The sequence below is a fragment of the Scardinius erythrophthalmus genome, assembly GCF_964197995.2.
Source record: "Scardinius erythrophthalmus genome assembly, chromosome: 1".
NCBI lineage: Eukaryota > Metazoa > Chordata > Actinopteri > Cypriniformes > Leuciscidae > Scardinius > Scardinius erythrophthalmus.
Window position 1 is genome coordinate 50308227 of NC_138221.1, and position 9290 is coordinate 50317516.

A 9290-nucleotide genomic window follows, 5' to 3' on the forward strand; every position below is an offset into this window, starting at 1 on the left:
TATTCTCAGAAACACTGATGCAACTGCCCTTGTATGACCACAATAGTTGTAACACGACATACCTGTTGTAACACTTTATAAAGCAAATATAATAACTGAGAAGTTATAGTTTCAACTACAATTGGATGTTTGAATATTAAGGAAATCACACTGTCATCTAGCCAAAAGTCTCTTTATTCACAAAACATATAACTACAGATGTCAATGTGGCAAAGGGAATGCATCAATCACAAGTTTTGGTCGCATGTTTAATCTGAACCAAAACTATTACTGTCTCCTGTCAAACTAAAGAAATGTGAGAAACCTTTCTCACCTTCCTCAACCAAGCCTCTTCACTGGTGGGAACATCTCTGGCATTTTACACACTTCATCATAATACATGAAATGGTAATGTCCAATATAATGCCAGTATGTGTAATGAAAAACAAAATCAAAACTTTTACAAAAATACAGAACTTTACCATGAAATACTGCTGGTAAAAAAAAAAAAAAAAAAAAAAAATGAAAGAAGAGAGCTTGATTTATTTGAATTTCATAATTATAGTAGGGCTACATTAAGTGAAGGACAGCTAAGTTTTAGTCCAAGCCATGACAACAACAGAAAACTGGGGGGAAATGGATTCTGGGAAGGTGATGAATGTATGAAATGTAAACTCCCCAAAAGGACAAAGCAAAAACTATGGAAATCCCCTTTTGATGATGAAATTACAGCGTTTTAAGCAAGTACTGAAAATTTTTGCTGGATAAACCCCACAATGCGTGAGGTGGAAACACTTTTTAAGGTGTGCAATACATTATGCTAGTGGTTTTGAACGTGGCGACCACTTGCTCTAATGTGCTTTCCCACAGGCCACTGAAACTTTAGGGGACTTCTTAGCTTCCTCATTCCCGACCACCGCTAACAAAAGCACGCGGCTTACACAGTTGGAGATGAGACATAAGGCTTACTTAAAAATAGTTACCCATTACCGACTTAAAGTATATCCCTTCACCACCTTATTCATTTATTATAAGGGTCAAAGTTCCTTGCTGTCGTGGTTCTTAAGTACGACTGTAAAACTACGACATACGTCAGATCTTTTTAGCACAGAAGAGGAAGCAGCAGCGCAAGGTTGTCGAGTCCACTTAAGACTGAATTATCCAGCCGAATATGATAATGCGAGGTCAATATATGTCTTTTCCAAAACAATTCCACAGTTGCATGGTTCTCACTGAGGTCTCATGCACACATACATACATACATACATACATACATACATACATACATACATACAAACACATACAGCAGCCAATCAGGTTCCTATTCCTCAAAGGCTGGTTGGTGTAAGACACAGGGAGCGGTAAGAAAAGGAAATAGGATGTGTGTGTGTGTATGTGTGATGCTACAGTAGTGTATGCGTGTATGTGAGTATGTGTGACCTTGAGTGCATTGCTATCACAGGGGGGTGCAGTGCGAGGCTGTACGCGTGTATCGCTATAAAAGAGTGCAACGTCTCTGTGTGTGCTTTTTGCTCTTCTTATTGCTGCGGTTCGTCTCCTTGTATCTTCGGATCTCCCGCACAAGAGAGTAAAATGCCTCCTCGACTCCCTGTAAAAAGAAAACAAGATCGATTTCGAATTAATGGTGCTTTATAGCAACAAGCTGATTCATGTCGATCAGTCTGAGAAGAAATCACAAAAGTGTTGCTTTTATGTCAAAAAGTTTGTTGCACGAGTACTCAGGTACTCAAGTACTTGGATGTGACAGCGATGATAGATAATGAAAACGATGATCACCGCTGAAACACGGGCAACTAAAGCACAAGGAATTCACAACATTCTATAGTGTTCACAATTCACATTATAATGTTACGTATATGGCAGATTGGCACTGCACATCTTGCACTTAACTATTTTCATGATCAGAGTGATTCCAGGCATTACTGTGTGCTTTCAAATCCATAGTTTCACTTTATTCTGCCGGTCTGGACGGCATGCTGTCTAACGTTAACCAATCAGACCTCAGGAACCGCCCAAAATGCCGCAATAACCAACCAGAAAAAAAGATAGATTTTTTTAAAGTCATGGGTTGTTATGGAAAGAGCGCATCCCCAACGGGAGTAGTTCTGGCTAGTATGTCACTTATTTCAAGTTCACTTGCATTTGCGTCCTTTTGTGCAGATACAAGCTGTAATGCTTGCAAGCTGTATCTTGTATACATTGGATGTGTCATACAGAACAGGCTTCAGTTTACTGGTGTCCATTTAGCTTCACCTCATGCAGCCATTCCAGTTATATTGATGTTTCTTTTTCAAAAACACTGATGCATTATTGATAATCTAGCAGTGTTATTTTTCTAGTCATGTTTTCATGTTTTGATAGACATTTTTTTATTTGTCAACATTAATTTTCGCAACAGTGTTTTAACTAAAATATTTCATCACCACCATGACGGACACGGCCCGCCCCCCCCAAGTACTCGTTAAATTTAAAAAACCCATTAGTATTAGTAACACTAGTCCTGTCATCACTATCATTGTGTGACTTCAGGTTTACTGACATATTTCTGGTGGGTTGGGTTATGGTGAGCCTTTTAAAACCTCTAAATTTAACAAACTGCTGTGAATTATTGTGCTTGATTAGTGTTCCATATTTCTCCACCACTAATAACTAATGCAGCAACATTCATTCATTCATTCATTCATTCTTTCAACCGTGCTGCTTTTCCATTATTTTTCTAAATAAAATGCACTACACAGATGTGTTTGTACAGTACCAGTCAAAAGTTTGGAAACATTACTATTTTTAATGTTTTTGAAAGAAGTCTCTTATGCTCATCAAGCCTGCAGTTAAAAAAACAGTAATATTCTGAAATATTATTACAATTTAAAATAATGGTTCTCTTTTTTAATATACTTTAAAATGTAATTTATTTTTGTGATGCAAAGCTGAATTTTCATCAGCAAGTACTCCAGTCTTTGGTGTCTTATGATCCTTCAGAAATCATTCTAATATGCTGATTTATGATCAATGTTGGAAACAGTTGTGCTGCTTAATATTTTTTTTATAACCTGAGATACTTTTTTCAGGATTATTTGATGAATAAAAAGTTAAAAAGAACTGTATTTATTTAGAATAGAAATCTTTTGTAACAATATACACTACCGTTCAAAAGTTTGGGAACAATAACTATTTTTTTTTTAAGAAATTAGTACTTTAATTCAACAAGGATGCGTTAAATTGATAAAAGGTGATGGTAACGATTTATATTGTTAGAAATGTTTTTATTTTGAATAAATGCTGTTTTTATGAATAAATGCTGTTAATGTTTTACTCATCAATGAATCCTGAAAAAAGTATTCCAAAAAAATATATTAAACAGCACAACTGTTTCCATCATTGATAATAACTGAGCATCAAATCAGCATATTAGAATGATTTCTGAAGGATTCATCAAATAATCCTGAAAAAAGTATCTCAGGTTATAAAAAAAATATTAAGCAGCACAACTGTTTCCAACATTGATCATAAATCAGCATATTAGAATGATTTCTGAAGGATCATAAGACACCAAAGACTGGAGTACTTGCTGATGAAAATTCAGCTTTGCATCACAAAAATAAATTACATTTTAAAATATATTAAAAAAGAGAACCATTATTTTAAATTGTAATAATATTTCATAATATTACTGTTTTTTTTTGTTGTTGTTGTTTTTTTTACTGCAGGCTTGATGAGCATAAGAGACTTCTTTCAAAAACATTAAAAATAGTAATGTTTCCAAACTTTTGACTGTTACTGTATGTTGTGCTCACATCTTTTGCAGTGTCTCGCGCATAATAAAGTGTTATAAAAAATTTGGTAAAACATGGTAGTTCAACTTAAAAAAAACAAAAACAAAGCGTCTCTAGGTTTTTGCGTTCGGTGTGAATTCCTCATAATATTGCTGTCGTTCTGAATGATATGATGGTGTTCAGATCGACAGCACGTTCCGTGAGTGTGATATTGATTTTATACACCAGTTCAATAAACAAAAGTTAATACTGAGTAACTTATAAAGGCACACTATTGGCAGTGATCTCATTTTAGCTCCAAAGACAAAAGCACACATCCATCAAAAATGTCTGTCTTGCACATGATTGCATATAAGAACAGTGGAAAAGCAGCGCAGTGGAATGCATTTAAACGTCCCTTGAACTTTAAAATTGGCTTCACCCACCTGTCGCGTCTTTGCAGACGTTTCAACAAACGGGACCCCGTAACTTCTGGCGAGCTCTTGAGCTTGACGTGACTCTACAGTACGTGAAGCCAGGTCACTTTTGTTCCCCACCAGCACCATTGGGACATTGTCGCTGTCTTTGACACGGTTTATTTGCTCCCTGCACAGACAACACAAAACAAGGTTAATTTTTTTTTTTTTTCACACAGCCTGATTTTTGAAACTAGGCGCTTCTCTAATGCCACACTGGTTTCCTTACTCAACTTCAAGGGACAAAAAAGGAAGTCAGTACATTAATGCAGTGTAGTGACTTCCTGCTGAATCGACATCTCTGACCTGGAATTTTAAGCTCAAAACTTTTCCATTTGATCATATTTTAAGTTTTCAGGAAGCAAGAAGCTTTATTGGTAGTTAGATGACACAGACCCAACCAATTCCTCTTGAGCATGCGGTCCACAAATCTCAAATATAATATGAGAGTATTAAGTCTGAAAGACTATTTGATGGTAACCGATATACTTGATGTTAATTGGTTTGTCCATATGTGTTTGACTATGTACCTGTAAAGGTGTACGTCCTCAAAGGACTTGGCGTTGTTGATGGCAAAAACACAGAGAAAGCCCTCTCCTGTCCTCATATACTGGTCTCTCATGGCACTGTACTCCTCCTGACCTGCAGTGTCCAGGATGTCCAGCAAACACGTCTCCCCGTCAATCACAACCTGCTTTCTGTATGAATCCTGCATGGAATAGATTAGGGCCCAATGAAATCCGTTTTATTTTATCCCAAATTCCATTTGAATTTTTCTGCACTCTGATTCAGTGGTCAAATTAAACGTTAGTAATAGAAAAATTCATGAAACGTATACAATTTAACCATTTTTTAAAGGTTTATAAAAAAAAAATATTTTAGGGCTCTATGAAATACGTTTTATTTTTTCCCCAATTCAATGTTATCTGTTTTAAATTTTCTGGATTCCATTGTAATGGTTTAAATATTTTTTTTAATAGTCAAAAAAGGATGTCTAATCAATTTAATTAAAAAAACTTTATACAAATTTATATTATTGTTATTATTATAATTTTTTTACAAAAATAGGACCATATGAAATGCTTTATTTTATTTCAGAAATTCTGTGTTGTGTGTTGTTTTATTATATCATTTATTATTAAAAACATTTGGTAATCAAATGAAGGCATAAAATATTACCAATTTATGCAATAAACTGAAAATTAAGCAATTCCTTTACTTTTTTGGCAAACAAAGTGCTGCACAACAATAGAGGTTTACTGTTAAAATTAGAACAAATATTGCGTGATTATTTCTTAAAGGTTTCATAATTGTATTGTCATGACTATATTATTACATAGGTACATTTTACTGTACAATAGTATCAATATGTGTCAATTTCTTTTTGCCCAAAAACAGAGATAATCTTAAAGAAGGTGAACTCTTACCTCAATAGTGGGGTCATACTCGTCTACAAAGTGATTTTGTATGAGCTGGATGGTCAGTGCACTTTTCCCAACGCCACCAGCACCGACAACTACCAGCTTGTATTCTGTCATTCTGGATGGAAGAGAGAGAAGGTGAATGGGAAGGGGGTTAGAAACTGGGGGTACAAAAATATTCTGACTGGATTTATTCAGCAACAGCTTGTGAAAAGCATAACCTTTAGTGATACAAGCTAACTACTCTGACTGGTACACTTATATACATCATGGCAGAGTTAAAGGGATGAACACAAAAGAAGATCTGCCACTATTCACTTTCATTGTATGGAAAACAACTGCAGTGAAAGTGAATGGGGACTTAGGCTGTCATTCTTCCTTTTGTGTTCCACGGAAGAAAGAAAAGTCATACTGGTTTAGATCAACATGAGGGTGGGTAAATGATGACACAATTTTCAATTTTGGGTGAGCTGTCCCTTTAAAAAGCGGAAAAGAACATACATACACATTACATAAGATGGTTAACTGAGATTTTAAAGTCGGTGCATTATGTCAACAAATCACATTCAAATACATTTAAGACTGAGGTTGAAGATAACGTTTACTCAGTTCTTATCTACGTTAATTTACTTAGCCGGCAAGTAGCAGACTGAAACAACAGCAGTTTTTAACCTTTATCTCAAGTGCTATCAACAGGTAAGAAGTTATTTATCGGCTTATTTGTGTATTTTACCTCGCGTGTGGTTGTTAGATCAGTTCGGCTCGCCCAAACGAAGCGCTTCGAGATGAATTAGTATTGAATGAAGTCCAAGGATTAGCCCCTGAGCCTCATTACGATCGACCAGACAAACTAAACTCTCCCGAGAGTCGAAGACAGGACGGAATTATTCGGGCTGATGGAACTTCAACCGTGAAAAAAAACCCCTATGAAGCTTCGTATTTTAACTATGTTTCTCCACTCTAAACAAATTTTACGATAACCCAAATAAATCCGCCCGTAGAGTCATTAGCTCCTCTCGGCTAAGACTCTCCCAGATTCATTGAGGGCGAGGAGCGAGGTGGGATCAGCGGAGGAGATGGCCAATGAGATTTACCCGGCCCGTTGGGTTTTTAAATCCTATTGGGCGAGAAATAAACGGAAGTAAGAATTGACCAATGTCAGTGCAATGCCTCTTTCCAATTTCTCCATCATGTCCCGCCCCCTAAGCATGGGCCAATCAGGTTCGTTTAATATATTAAAAGGCCAGAGATGAACGTCAAACCATCAAAGGCCTCAGTAATCTATGTGGATCCGTTAATACGTCCGTCACAATGTTATCGCTGAACGTTTCACTTAGCTCTTAAAAGAACATACAATGTATAGGTAGTGCTATTTTTGACTGTAAATGCATTTATAAATAATGCATTTCACAAATAATAAAAATTGTATTATCATTTAGTTGTTACTCAATGCCTTCCTCAATGATTAAGGTATTACCCACCAAGGGTTAACGTAATCAATTTGTAAAATCTAATAAATAATAATAAAAAAAATAATCTAAATAAAAAAATCATTGTGTACAGTAATAAAACAAACCATTGTGTACTGTTTTTGCCTTTTCCCTTTTATTGTTATATCATCGAATTTTTTTTTTAATGTGTGTAAATGTGTGTATGTCTGTAACTATGCTTTGGCGATGTAAAGCCTTTTGCCATAAATTAAGCTACTTGAATCTGAATCTGATCAAATCTAAAGCTCTCTTATTTATCTAGAGTTGACTCATTCTAACCGCTAGATGTCACTGTCAACACGACACAAATCCCTCTTGTGCTTCCTATCTGAATGACAGATGGATAGAGGGATTATCTTGGTGATTTTAGACAAAGATTAGAGGACAGCAGATGCCCTCTGTGGATGGAGAAGAGCATGAGGGGAGAAAGGAGAGATGAATAAAGGTATAAGCAGAAAACCTGATGAGTGTGTTTGTGGGCAAGTAATCAGAGTGGTGTTGATGAAAAAAAAAAAAAAGGAATTTTCATATTTTACAAATCAGTTTTATACAAATTGCCCAGTCTGCTGTCTAGAGCAGTGTGTTGTATCTTTTTGGATCAGTTATTAGTGCAATGAAAAAAAAAATAGTACAGTTTATACATTTAATTCGTTTTATTGTACACAGGGATTTTCACATATACAATTTGTACACATTTTTTTACAATTATATATATTTTTCTAACATTTTTTCTTTTTGTTGTTTGATGACAAGTCAAGTAACATTTAGGCAGACAAAATAAGAAAGAAACAAATGTTAAGGAAAGAAGCGCAAAAACAAAATACAAACACAGGAAGTAAAATGACATCCGATTATGTGTCAGATTCAGAGAGTCACTAATTTACCATCATCCTCTCTCCATTCCTTAATGCTGTTCTCTGATTGGTTCCCTAAGCTCATACTGCACTCTGATTGAATAGCCTCTAAATGGATATACATGATGAGGAAAAATCTGCACATGCTGAGATTACATCTCCATTCATTTCTCACACAGATCTAGAATCTCAGAAATTCGGCACTCTCACCTTGAAATTCACCTGACATTTTGTGTATTTCTGGGTTTGTGCGTGTGTATATATTTGGACTCTTGGCATTCCTGTAGCTGAAACAGCAGAACATGACAACAGCAATGCCAAAATCATGGGTTCCCATGTGTACATCTTGGATAAAAGCGTCTGCCAAATGCATAAATGTAAATGTAATGTATAAATGATATCCTGGCAGTAATACAAGTAAACCTTCAACGTGCAAAAAAACAGACTCACCCACAGATTTATTGAAAGTGTGTGTGCATGTAAGCTTGTGAAAATGTGTGTATGTGAGTAATATAGTACGCAAGAGGACAAAATCACTTGTGCACTGACCCATTGATGAGGATCTGGGTCGTTTAAACTCGCACACACATTCAGTCAGGGTTTAAAGGAACAGCTCACCCTGAAATTGTATATATAGGCCTATATAGAAACAACATATAAAACACATGACATGTGAAAGAGTAATTAATGACAGAATTCACATTTTTGGGTGACTGTCCCTTTAAGAATATTGTGTATTTGTGCACAAACCAAAGATCAAATAAATGTCTACACATCCATAGATTTGCTTGAACCCTTTTACCATATTTAAAGCACTGGTTAAAACAAAAGGAAGTGAGCACAGTAAGGAAACACACATACACACTCACCATGAGCACACACACAGAAGCTGATTTACTCTTACACGACAACCATGAACATGTCTAATATCGCTGTGTCATTTTAAGTGCATTACAGTGATTTTGGCAGGAAGCCTAAAATACTGAACATATAATTAACAGAGCACCACTGTATTCTCAATCTGACTCACAAAAAACTTACATCTACATACACACTTTAGTGTGTATGTTTATAGAACAATCATCACATAATCTTATTATCAGTTTGGAAACGCATTTGTTCTTTTACTCACTTATTCACTCACTCACTCACTTACACGCTTACACACACACACACACACACACACACACACACACACACACACACACACACACACACACACACACACATTTACTCATTCACTCACACACACACTCACTCACTCACACACACACACACACACACACACACACACACA

General features: G+C 35.8%; 1 protein-coding gene across 1 annotated transcript; it reads right to left on the bottom strand.

The window, feature by feature from the left end:
* Positions 1–157: 157 nt before the first annotated feature.
* On the bottom strand, positions 158–6736 carry LOC308680995 (GTPase KRas). Its single transcript, XM_081349511.1, has 5 exons — positions 6383–6736; positions 5656–5767; positions 4759–4937; positions 4199–4358; positions 158–1588 (listed from the first exon to the last, which is right to left on the bottom strand). The coding sequence occupies exons 2-5, from the start codon at positions 5764–5766 to the stop codon at positions 1475–1477; spliced, it is 564 nt and encodes a 187-aa protein (XP_081205637.1). The 5' UTR covers position 5767; positions 6383–6736; the 3' UTR covers positions 158–1474.
* Between the last annotated feature and the right edge of the window lie 2554 nt (positions 6737–9290).